The 13,255-nt window shown below is 36.9% G+C and overlaps 1 protein-coding gene across 2 annotated transcripts in view; it reads left to right on the forward strand.

The window, feature by feature from the left end:
- Positions 1-7,262, forward strand: part of pigq (phosphatidylinositol glycan anchor biosynthesis, class Q) — a 53,728-nt gene extending 46,466 nt beyond the window's left edge. For both annotated transcript variants that reach the window (XM_073060770.1, XM_073060769.1), the window contains exons 10-11: positions 2,105-2,166; positions 5,360-7,262. In XM_073060770.1, coding sequence (XP_072916871.1) covers positions 2,105-2,166; positions 5,360-5,515 — 218 coding nt within the window. In that variant the 3' untranslated portion in view covers positions 5,516-7,262. The remainder of the gene's footprint in view (positions 1-2,104; positions 2,167-5,359) is intronic.
- Positions 7,263-13,255: the final 5,993 nt, after the last annotated feature.

Consider the following 13,255-nt stretch of genomic DNA (forward strand, 5'->3'; position numbering starts at 1 on the left):
ATCTAAACTAGGAGATGTAATTTAGAACCTTTAGTTAATTATAAAATTGTACTATAACAAAATAAAGAAGAAAAACATAAATAAAGTCAACAATTTTATTAAACTCCAAAGTATTTACATTTTGAGAGAATGAATCACTTGTAAATGTAAATCTTCAATGTCAGTATTTAAGATTTTATGCATTATGAATTTGTTTAGAATTGAATTCAACTGAATATTTTCAAATGTCTCTAGAGGTGCTATAATGGAACTTACTGCTGTAAGGGAGAGCTGGGCAACATCAATTGTAAATTGTACACTTCTATATTGAAGTGTATGTTTTCAGGCTTTGGACGTCCCTTACTGACTTATTTTACATTATTGATTAGATTAGCCTGTATTTCAGACTGCTGGCTGTTTCCATTTTAAATTTGAGATGCTCTCATGCTTAAATATCTCTACAGACAGATACAGAAAAAATCAGAAAATTACCAGCAAAATTTGTAAGATGTGTGATAACATATGTTGAAACGTTATCCAGGTATAAGTAAAATTACAATAATCTGTTACCTGACTATTCAGAATTCCAAATGATTTGGGAACTGGGTCATTGGCTAATGATTCTTTCATTCCCTTTCACTCACCAGAATCCCAAAGCCAGTACATCCTTTCACACATCAGGACCCCAGTTTCCCACTCTATATTCAAACTTAACAGGTTCACCTGAAAATTTATAAATCTATAATTATATATACATGCGTCACGCAGTCCAGAAAATCCACTTGCCTGACACCACTAAATCTCTGAGCGTGCCAGAGTAATGGAATTTTACTATAGTTTGATAACTGTAGAGGACTGTTAAAATTTCATTCATAATTACATTTGTATGTTGTCCCCACCCATTTATTAAATCAAATTGGTACATAATGTATATTGGTAATTGATAAATCATAATGGCCACGATGACTTTATTCCAAAGAAGTATGGGTTAGGGTTAGTAAGTTGTGGACATGCTATGTTGTTGCCAGCGGCATGGGACACTTACGGGCTGCCCCCATCATATCCTCAGATGTGTTTGTCGTTGACGCAGAAGATGCAGTTCACCCCTTGTTTTAATGTATATGGTGACAGATCAAGCTAATCTTTAAGATAATCTGTGTATACTCGTTAATTCAGCTACCAAATTTTACTGGCTTAGATTTGTTTACAAACCTTCCCTGCCACCTCTCTCCTTTGAAACGTCCATACCAGATCCAGATCAGATATTTACACTGCTGGCCTGGAGCAACCTGCCTTCCAGCAACCAGCCCTGGAGAGCAGCACGGTTTCTAATAATGGGTTGAGGAAGCCTCATCTCCTGCTTCTTCCATTGTCAAATCTGTGTGGGTTATTTAACTTTTTAAAATATCTCTCACATTCAATAATAATTTTAAAAAATAACATATCTAAGAATGTTTGAGAACAATGTTTTAATATGATTTATTTTAAAAATAGAACTTGCAGCTCTTACAATCACCATAGGTATCGATGTGGTTATAGATCCTGTGCTGGGTCTAGCTAGGCGCGATCAGCAGGACAATTCCCCAGCCCTCCCCCACCATCCCTAACATAAAGAAACAAACTAGAGGTCCAGCAGGTTGGGCATATTAACAGGTTTGAATTCCAAATATGTCTGGAAATTCTACATTTGATAACATATGCAGGAAAATCTCAGATTTTCATTTAAAAGGGGTGCATCACAGCACTAGTGATTTGGGGTCATTTTCTGCTGCTGTCTGTGAAGTGTTTGTATGTTCGCCCTGTGACCACATGGGATTCCTCTAGGTGCTCCAGTTACCTCCTACATTCCAAAGGTTGGAGTTAGTAAGTTGTGGGCATGCTACGTTGGTGCCAGAAGCATGATGACACTTGCAAGCGGCCCCCAGCAGATCCTCGGACTGTGTTGGTCGTTGAAGCAAAGGACGCATTTCACTGTATGTTTCAATGTACATGTGACAAATAAAGCTAATCTTTCTAATCCTTAATGCCTGAGACAGCTTAAAATTTGCTTTATGAAAATAATTATTCTATCTATTTACGGAAATGAGGTTGACTGCTGAATGACTTTTTCTTTGTATATCTACAGTTGGTGTTAAGTTTCAAGTTTTCCAGAAGGTTGCTAGTAAACCTCTTCACTTATTGATGCAGGTAAGTTATCCTAAACGGCCTTATTGCTTTGCCAGTAAGTAGAGATAAGCTTTTACAATAGTTATGTCACAATACTCATTTCAAAAAGTTTACTTTGTAAATTTAATGTATTCAAGGATAATCAGTTTTGTATTTATTTCCATTTTAATTCAATTGATTTCACCTATTTCTCCCTGCAAACTCTTCTAGCTCATTTACTATAGACACTGAAAGGATTGCTTTTGATGCCTCCCAACTTGAATGATGTTTGCCTTATGGTGCATCATCCCACTTTTATAACACTGTTAATCTCCTCCCCTCCAGTGCAATAATAGACTTTGCTACCCTCAGTCATTTGTAACGCTGCTGCAACTTCATTTAGGCTGACTTACTGCTGTAGTTCTGAAGCTGACTTTATAGAAATCCATCATTCCTCCCCTCCCCCCCCATATTTTCAGATTAGATGTTTTGGATGTCTTAATTACTCATTGCAGGGCTCATTCCAACTTGTCCATATTACATAGAACATGGAATACTACGGCTCGGTACAGGCTCTTTGGTACACAATGCTATGCCAACCTTTTAACCTACTCCCAAGATCAACCTACGGTAATCCTTCCCTCCATGTGTTTATCTAAGAGTTTCTTAAATGTTCCTAATATATCTGAATCTAACACCATTCCTGGTAGTGTATCCCATACACTTACAACTCTGTTTTTTTTAAAAAAAAGCCTTCCTCTGTCATCTCCAATATACTTCCATCTAAACACCTTAAAAGTATGTCTTTCCGTTGACATGCTGGGACAAAGGCACTAGCTGGCTCAGCTCTTTGTCTCTTATCATCTGATACACCTCTATCAACTCACCTCTCAGCCTCCTTTGCTCCAAGGTGAAAAGTCCTAGCTTGCTCAACCTTTCCTCGTAAGATATGTTTTCCAATCCAGACAGCATCCTGGTAAATCTCCTCTACATTCTCTCTAAATCTTCTGCATTCGTTCTATAATGAGGCAACCAGAAACGAACAAAATATTCCAAGTGAAGTCTAACTAGAGTTTTATAGAATTGCAAAATTACCTCACGGCTCCTGAACTCAATGCTCAGACTAATGGAGGGCAACATGCTTATACACCTTAACCATCTTATCAGATGCGTGAGAGCTTTAAGGGATCTATGGACCTGGACTGCAAGATCCCTCTGTCCTTCACATTGCTATGAATCCTGCCATTAACTTTGTACTCTGCCATCAAGTTGAACTTTCCAAAGTGTAACATTGCATAATTTTTTGGTTTGAACTCCATCTGCCACTTCTCAGTCCATCGCTACATCTTGTCAATGCCCATTGTAACGTACAACTTCCGACACTATCCACAACACTGCCAACCTATGTATCATCTGCAAACTTACTTACACCCCCCCCCCCCCTTACTTCCTCATCCAAGTCATTTATAAAAATCTCAAAGAGCAGGGGTTTCAGAAAAGATGCCTGTGGAACACCACTCATCACCATCATCTTGGCAGAATATGTTTCATCTCCTACCACCCCCTGCCTTCTGTGGGCAAGCCAATTCTGAATCCACGCAGACAAGTTTCCCTAAATCCAGTGCCTCCTGACTTTCCGATTGAGCCTACCGTGGGGAATCTTGCTGAAGACTTACTAACTTCATATACACCATAACCCCTGCTCTATCTTCATCAGTTGCTTTTATCACATACTTAAAAAAGTCAACGAGGCTCATGAGGCATGACCTGCCCCTCCCAAAACCATGTTAACTATCCCTAATCAGACTATGCTTGTCCAAATGCTCAGAAATCTTGTCTCTAAGAATCCACTCCAATAGTTTGCTCACCACTGATGCATAATTCCCAGGATTATCCCTATGACTCTCCTTAAAAAAAAGAAAATCAAGGCCAGTGAGGACTCAGAGATCATCGCCAATGGTGCAGCAATCTCATCCCTTACTTTCTGTAGTAACCTGGTGTATATCCTGTCCAGCCTCAGAACTTGTACATTCTAATGTTTTTCAAAAGATTCAACATAACAGGTCTCTGCACATTACCTTGTTCTACACTAACCTCACATTTGTCAAGGTCCTTCTCACTGGTGAATAGTGAAGCTACGTACTCATTCAACATCCTCCCTACCTTCTCCAAAAAGAGGCAAGTTTCCTCTTTTATCCCTGATCGGTCCTACCCTCACTCTTTTCATTCTCCAAGTATGTGTAGAGTTTACCTTACCCTTTTCATTAAATGTACTACTTGCATGATACCTTCTGTCACAGGTACTAATATTTCTCCAATCATTTTGTTTTTTTTTTGCCTTTGTAATAACTCCAGGTAACTTCATAGCATTAAAGGCAGCTTATGTTATTAGTTCTAGTTTTTTTTTAATATGTATCTAATAATAGCTGCCAAGAAAGGTCAATTGTCACTGACTGAAGTAACCTTAACCAGAGGGTGGCGAATGTGTGAACTTCATAGCTACAGACAGCTATGGAGGCCAAGTCATTTGATGTATTTAAAGTGAAGGTTGATAGTTTCTTGAGTAGTCAAAGGTTACAGGGAGAAGGCAGGAGAATGGGATTGAGAGAAAATAATAAATCAACCATGATTGAATAGTGGAGACAACTCAATCAGCTGAATGACCTAATTCTGCTCCTATGTCTTATGGTCTTTAAACACAGTCATCGAGCTACCCTAGCAGTTTTATTTTATTAATAACTGGCAAGCCAGTTGGTAAAGAAACAACTATATTGGGTTGTTACATTAACGCTGGAATAATAGACAAGGAGGTTTCCACAATCAATTGTTTATTTATTTTTAACCTATTACAGGCACTATGATCTTTTAGTAAATATGAAATTGATTCATTCTCTCATGTTTGCTTTCTCCAATGCTACAAATTAAGAAAGAAATATTCAATGATACCCAAGAAGACCTGACAAAAATTTTTTTAAACATATGCATTTGGTTAAGTAATGGCTGTTATTGTAGAGTACTGTAATTGGTGGAAACGTACATAATTCACAACCACCAACATTGAGTTGTTGTTTCATTTTAAGAGGCTGGTCTGGCGTGATGACCTAATTACGTAAAAGCTTTTAGCGTGCTTTTGTGTTCAAGGTTTTGGTGTTCAATAAATGAGTTGCTATGGCTTTTCTGAAACATGAAGCACCTCCGCCGTTTTATTTGTGAAAACCTACACTGTTTTCAACAGATTAACCCATTGACCTATGGGATGATAATCAAGTGCTACAGACTTCCAACCTACAGATGTTATCCAAAGGACTCATGGGCAGCGCTTTGTAAGAAACTGTTTGTTGGGAAATTGATTTATCCATGGAAACGCAAAACTGGAAAGAAGACTCAGTAAATACGCTAAGCGGGAGCAGTCTTCATGTTCACACTCAGTTTCCTGCATTGCTATATGTTTTAAAAATGATAAGTTTTTCTTTCAAATAAGATTGAACTGCTATATTTGTTGAAGAATGAAAACTTTAAACAATTACCAAAATTATGGTGCCAAATTGCCAGTAGATTAACATAATGCCGCAGTTTTTTTTTAATTGTGAAATATAAAAATATTAAAGTATCCATATCCCAGAATACTTTTTCATACTTTGCCTCTTCTATCAGAACAAGTAAGCTTTTCCACTAACTGGGTAGGTACAAATTCTGCAATTTATAAGAATGCACTTCAGTTTGCTATAGAAATGCAATGTTGTTGCACTGTTTGTAAATAAAATCATGTTTCATTCATTAAGGGCATGTGTTTCCTTTCTATATATAGTGACATGTGGTATGTCATGTATATTGGTACTTTAAATGCCCTATAAAATGCTCATTTTACCAATTATTCTGAACCATTTTCTTAAGATCTCATCAAATTGATGCAATCATCTCTAACTTGAGAAAATCGTATACTTGCATTTTGGAGTAATTTAAAACAGAAACTCTACTTTTTTTAAATGAAAACTAAATTTCTGCTAATTTGATGTAATAACCATGTGTTGCCCTGTAATGGAACAATTTAACTGCTTTGTATTTTCCTTACCTCCTTGATTACAATGTGGTTTTCCAGATGTACTGAGGAAGGCCTCAATGTTAGGCATTCTATACCAATTACAATGCCTATAAAATATTTCAGAAATATACAATATTTTAATATTGTATTTTACAGCACAAACCTATTGCTATTTTATTGTTCAAAAATACATTGTTGCTTCTCTGTGCAATGTGACATCTATAGTTCTTGGCAACTGCCTGAAAGAGATATTTCTCGGCCAGTCATTAAATTTTGTAGACAAGCTTTTATTGTCTTTTGATCTTGTAATGTACCTAACAGATTGTAATGTGAATAGCTACATTGGCCTGGGATTTCCTGAAAACTCATACTGAAACAATAACATCAGAAATGTTGTTTAATAATGTAAGAAATACTTACCTGGATTTTCTGCAAAAGCTCTTCCATAAACTTCAGTCATTTACCAAACACAGGTCATGCAAAATTCTTGAATTTTTAACAGGTGTTAGTAACCAATTAAAACCTGAAGAACTTAATGCAACAAAGTTCTGTTTCTGGTGTTTATTAGCTTGGAATTAGTTTTTTCCTTTCTTGTGCTAAATGCACAATATAGTAGCTCTATGTTATACATCTCTTCCAAAATTTGGTTTCATTCACTTCATTGTGACAAAACTTTTGAAGAAGAATATACTGTAATGGACAGTCACTTTCACGGTGGTCCTTTGCCAGATGTGTATAAACAATGTGCTGTGCACGTTTCACTAACTTCAGTTTTCATGAAGTGATTGGAACAGAGAGAGTGTGGTGTAAGTTTTGCAGCCTCCATCAGCCTAATTATTCATGAGGATTTTCCTTTATCCGCCTTATTACATTCTGTTTTTAAACTTAATGGCAGATGGAAATGAGGTTCTCTGAAAGTTTTATGATGCAAATTTCCAATGGGAACATCAATGTAAATTGTCTGATTTTATGCAATTCCAGTCCATTAATGTAATCAAAATTATTTTTCTTCTGAAAATGTTACTTTCAGAATTGTACTACAAGGTTTTGTAAAAGTCAAGTTGGTGCCATAAATTAAATTGATTAGTAACCATAATGAATAAAATCTCTCAATGTCATTTGTATGTGCATTACGGCTTCGTTAACAGTTCCAAAGAAAATTCACACATCAATTAGTTTGACACATCAGTAATAAACCTACAATTTGAATGCCAAGATACATAGCATACAAAGTGCATTGCCATGACTAGCATTTCATTATTTTATTCTAGTTGGGGGCAAATCATATTTCACATTTCCTTTATTCAAAAAAGAATTAGAAAACAATTTACCACAGGCTTATCACCCGTCTAATGAAAAATGTTAAAGGTTATGTTAAATATTATAATAGGGCAATAGAAAAATTCAAGGTAATAAGGCAAAATTGACATGATTTTTTGAAAGGGAAATGAACTTCGACCAACTTATTAGAATGTGTTGAAGAAGTAACGAGTTGTGGATAAATTACAGTTAATAGACATACTAAGATTTCGAGAAAGTAAAAGTTCATGTGATAATGTAATTGAATGCATTGAACATCAGCTGGCTAACAGGAAACAGGAGGCATAAATAGATCTTTCTGGTTGGCAAATGTAACGAGTAGAATGTCACAGGAATCAGTGGCTGAGGACACAACTTTCTTTTAAAAATTCATGATAGGTGACTTGTATGTAGGGACTTAGGGTATGGTCTCAATTTGCTGATGATAAAATAATAGATTGTAAAGTAAGTTGAAGAAAACAAGGAGTCTATAAAGAGATAAATAAAGATTAAGTGGTTGGGCAATTATCCATGAAATGATGTGTACTGTGGTAAAGTGTAAAATCATTTTGGAAAAAAAACTAAAAATTTATCATCTAAATGGCTAGATGAGCACTGAGGTACTGTGGAATTTGGAGATCTAGTGCAAAATTTATAAAAGATTTGTGTGCAGATAGTGCAAGAAATTCAAAATGTTAATGTTATGCTATTGTTAGAGAGATATGATCCATATATGGGGGAAATGCTTCAATATCCAGGATGTTGGTGAGACCACATCTGGATTATTGTGTATTGTTTGCCTTATTTAAGGACGGAAGGTGAAGTGTTGAGAGCAGTTCAGAGGTTTCCCAGACTAATATTAGGAATGAATGAACTGCCTTATAAGAAAAGGCTGCTCAGACAACAACAAGAAAAATAGGTGTAGGAGAAGGTCACTTCAACACTCAGGCTTGTTCTGCCTACAGTATGATTGTAGCTGATGTACTCCAGGCCTCAGCTTCTCTGTATTATGTCCTGGTAGTTGTCAAACGCTAATCTATCAAAACTTTATCTACTTCCATCTCAGATGTGTGTAAGATAAAGTTTAAAAGAATGAGAAGAGAACAAACATACTAAATTCAGAGGTGTCTTGGAAGATGAAGGGGATACATTTTTTAATTGAAGAATTGAAAATTACAGGCTTGACTCAGTTATTTGTCTGGATCTGTATTTTGCACATATCAAAACAACTGATTCAGCTATGATGACTTATGCAGTCTAACCGCAAGAACACAGAGCACCGTCTTCACTTTAGTTGTCTTTTCATTGAAAAGTTTCTTGACAACACAAAAGATGTCAATATTAAAATAAATTTGAAAAAATTGATCTGTTATGTTTACTCTTTACTTCCTTATTTATTATTTATGTAACTTTTTCAGTTGATACCTTTTTAAGAAGTGGCTACATTATTCAGATACCCCTGTAACTGCTCAAAAGTTTTACACAAGCACATTAAATATACCATTATTTTGATTTGCTTCCTGTTTGATCTTATAATATATCCTATGCCGATGAAACACTTATTACAATCCAACATCTATCAGCAAGCTCAACCTACTCTCCACATTAGCTTTATCTAATGTGCTGCTCGCCTAAACACTAGTAAAGGGAATGACAGATAGCAATATGTCTACACTTAAATTCTCCTAACTGACACTGTTTTCCCATTTTCAACCCACTGTTGCTGGTAGATCTACTATACCAGAAACTCGTGATCCCTTTGACATCAGATTTTTTTGAGGGTGTTGCTGCTCTTAATAACTGCATATGAGGAATCTTTTCTGGTTGGCTCAGCAAAATATTCAACAGGATGAAAGTGCAGTGCTATATTGTTCTTTCCACCACCAGTGCATAGTGACTGCAGTGTGCACCACTTACAAAATGTACTGCAGTTACTCACCCAGGTTACTCCGATAGTATCCTCCAAACCTGCAGCCTCTACCTAATGTTGATAACATTGTGCTGAAATAATTAAAATAGATCAGGAACACAAGACTTTTATCCAAGAATAATCTGTCGCCCTGCAGACTAATCTACAGGGCAACAGATTACTATATATAATTTCCTGGAGATATAACCTCCAAATTGTTATATTCAAATGCTATTAAGATGAACTTTAATTTGTTAATTGAAAAATTTGTACAATTAACATGCAAATTGGTATCAAGAAATCTCTTTCCATTTACTCCAGTAGGATTTCAACCATTTCATAGTTTATAGCGATACACTGAATTTTACTAATTAATCTATTCCTAAATTTTTAATCCAACAAATTACACAAACCAACCATTTAAAAATATACCATTCATTTATAGACAATCATTTTTCATTTAGTTATTTATAGGTAAAACTTCATTAAAATTCTAACATTTAAACACTTACTTACCACCAGAAAATTGCTGCTTAATGAAGTATTATTTAGGTCATAGTAACTTCTTTAATCTCCAAACCTGTGCCTGCAATAAATTGAGTATATTCTGTATTTAACTAAAAATTTATGAAAACCAGTCTCCTTTTTTTTGTAATTTTTTTTATTGAAGTTCATCATCAAACAAACATTTCCATAAGATAACACAAAGTACACTGCAGATGCTGTGGTCAAATCAAGACATACAAACAAGCTGGATGAACTCAGCAGGTCGGGCAGCATCCGTTGAAATGAGCAGTCAACATTTTGGGCTGAGACCATTCGTCAGGATGCATACGAGTATTTCAGTCATTGTACATATATAATCATGTATGTCACAAATCTCCACATAGTATTTATCTGAGGTATACACTTATAGAAAAGAGTGGAAAGAAAAAAACAAAAGGAAAAACTATGTACAAGTAGGTAGTAATCTTTTTTTAACAACATATTCATTGATTTGTGAGAATAAAATCAGGCCTATGAGGCATTATGTAGTTAAACCATTTTTCCCAGTATGAATCAAATTGTTCCAGCTTATGATTAACAGATGCTGTTATCTTCTCCTGTGATATCCATTTCCTAGTAAGAGTCTTTTTACCAGCCACCAACAGTATATTCATTAAATATTTATCTCTTTTCAACCATTCTTGAGGTACATACCCAAAATATATGGTCTTGCTCTCTAAGGGTATTTCACATTTAAATATGTCTTGTACAGTCTCCCTTCCTTAGACTCTGTCTACAGTTCTTGCTACCTCAGTAAAGCAGCCAACATAATCAAAGACCTCACCCATCCTAGATATTCCCCACTCCCTTTGATAGAAGTTACAAAACCCTGAAAGTGTACAGTACTGTGCAAAAGAGTTAGGCACCCTAGATTTTTTATATAAATTTTGTTTTAGATGGTTTTTATGTCTTCAGCATTAGTATGTCAGAAAAAAGCAAATGTTAGGTTTCCAAACATTCATTTTTCAAAAAATTAAATGTTACAGAGAAATATTTCCATCTCATTAAAGGAAGTAACATAGGTCACTTTTCAAATAAAAACTTGATTACTTTGTAGGTATATAGCCCAGTGCATGTCGAAACAAAGATAACTAACAGGAGCTGACGATCAATGACATAATGAGCTGAATGAACTAAACTGATTAACTGAAACAAAAACGCAAGTGGAAGGAATCAAACCAGGCGAGGGTTAACCAAACTGAAAAGGTGAGGATGCGGCAGATGTGACAGTTAAATTTTCCAATCATTAGTTCTTAGAAACATAGATAACTACAGCACAATACAGGCCCTTCAGCCCACAAAGCTGTGTCGAACATGTCCTTACCTTAGAAATTACCTAGGGTTACCCACCTAAGCTCCATGTATCCATCCAGGAGTCTCTTAAAAGATCCTATATTTCCGCCTCCGCCAGCAGCCCATTCCAGGCACTCACCACTCTCTGCGTAAAAAACTTATACCTGACATCTCCTTGGTATCTACTTCCAAGCACCTTAAAGCTATGCCCTTTCGTGCTAGCCATTTCAGCCCTGGGAAAAAGCCTCTGACTATCCACACGATCAAGGCCTCTCATCATCTTGTACACCTCTATCAGGTTACCTCTCATCCTCTGTTGCCCCAAGGAGAAAAGGGCGAGTACACTCAACCTATTCTTAGTAGACATGCTCCCCAATCCAAGCAACATCCTTGTAAATTTCCTCTGCACCCTTTCTATGGTTTCCACGTCCTTCTTGTAGTGAGGTGACCAGAAATGAGCACAGTATTCCAAGTGGGGTCTGACCAGGGTCCTAAAAAGCTGCAACATTACATCTCAGCTCTTAAACTCAATCCCACGGTTGATGAAGGCCAATGCACCGTATGCCTTCTTAACCACAGAGTCAACCTACGTAGCAGCTTTGAGTGTCCTATGGACTCAGACCCCAGATCCCTCTGATCCTCCACACTGCCAAGAGTCTTGCCAATAATGCTATATTCTGTCATCATATTTGACATACCAAAATGAACCACCTCAGACTTATTTGGGTTGAACTCTATCTGTCACTTCTCAGCCCAGTTTTGCATCCTATCGATGTCCTGCTGTAAACTCTGACAGCCCTCCACACTATCCACAACACCCCCAAACTTTGTGTCATCAGCCAATTTATTAACCCATCCCTCCATTTCCTCATCTAGGTAATTTATAAAAATCACAAAGAGTAGGGGTCCCAGAACAAATCCCTGAGGCACACCACTGGTCACCAACCTCCATGCAGAATATGACCCGTCTACAACCACTCATGCCTTCTGTGGGCAAGCCAGTTCTGGATCCACAAAGCAATGTCCCCTTGGATCCCATGCCTCCTTACTTTTTCAATAAGCCTTGCATAGGGTACCTTATCAATTGCCTTGCTAAAATCCATATACACTACATCTACTGCTCTTCCTTCATCAATGTGTTTAGTCACATTCTCAAAATATTCAATCAGACTCATAACGCACAACCTTGCCCTTGACAAAGCCATGCTGACTATTCCTAATCATATTATGCCTCTCCAAATGTTCGTAAGTCCTACCTCTCAGGATCTTCTCTATCAACTTACCAAACACTGAAGTAAGGACTCAATAGTCTGTATAATTTCCTGGGCTATCGCTACTCCCTTTCTTGAATAAGGGATCAACAACCGCAACCCTCCAATCCTTCAGAACCTCTCCTGTCCTCATTGATGATGCAATGATTGTCACCAGAGGCTCAGCAATCTCCTCCTTTGCTTTCCACAGTAGCTTGGGGTATATCCTGTCTGGTCCCAGTGACTTACCCAACTTGACGCTTCCCAAAAGCTCCAGCACATCCTCTTCCTTAATATCTACATGCTCAAGTTTTTCAGTCCACTGCAAGTCATCCCTACAATTGGCAAGATCCTTGTCTGTAGTGAATACTGAAGCAAAGAATTCATTAAGTACCTCTGCCATCTCCTCCAGTTCCATACACACTTTTCCACTGTCACACTTGATTGGCCTATTTTCTCATGTCTTATCCGCTTGCTCTTCACATACTTGTAGAAAGCCTTGGGGTTTTCCTTAATCCTGTCTGCCAAGGCCTTCTCATGGCCCCTTCTGGCTCCTCTAATTTCATTTTTAAGCTCCTTCCTGCTAGCCTTATAATCTTCTAGATCTCTATCATTACCTATTTTTCTGAAACTTTCATAAGCTCTTCTTTTCTTCTTGACTAGATTTACAACAGCCTTTGTACACCACAATTCCTGTACCTTACCATCCTTTCCTTGTCTCATACCTACGCAGAACCCCACACAAATATCCCCTGAACATTTGCCACAGTTCTTCTGTACGTTTCCCTGAGA

This window comes from Hemitrygon akajei, chromosome 11, assembly GCF_048418815.1.
Source record: "Hemitrygon akajei chromosome 11, sHemAka1.3, whole genome shotgun sequence".
Taxonomy (NCBI): Eukaryota; Metazoa; Chordata; class Chondrichthyes; order Myliobatiformes; family Dasyatidae; genus Hemitrygon; species Hemitrygon akajei.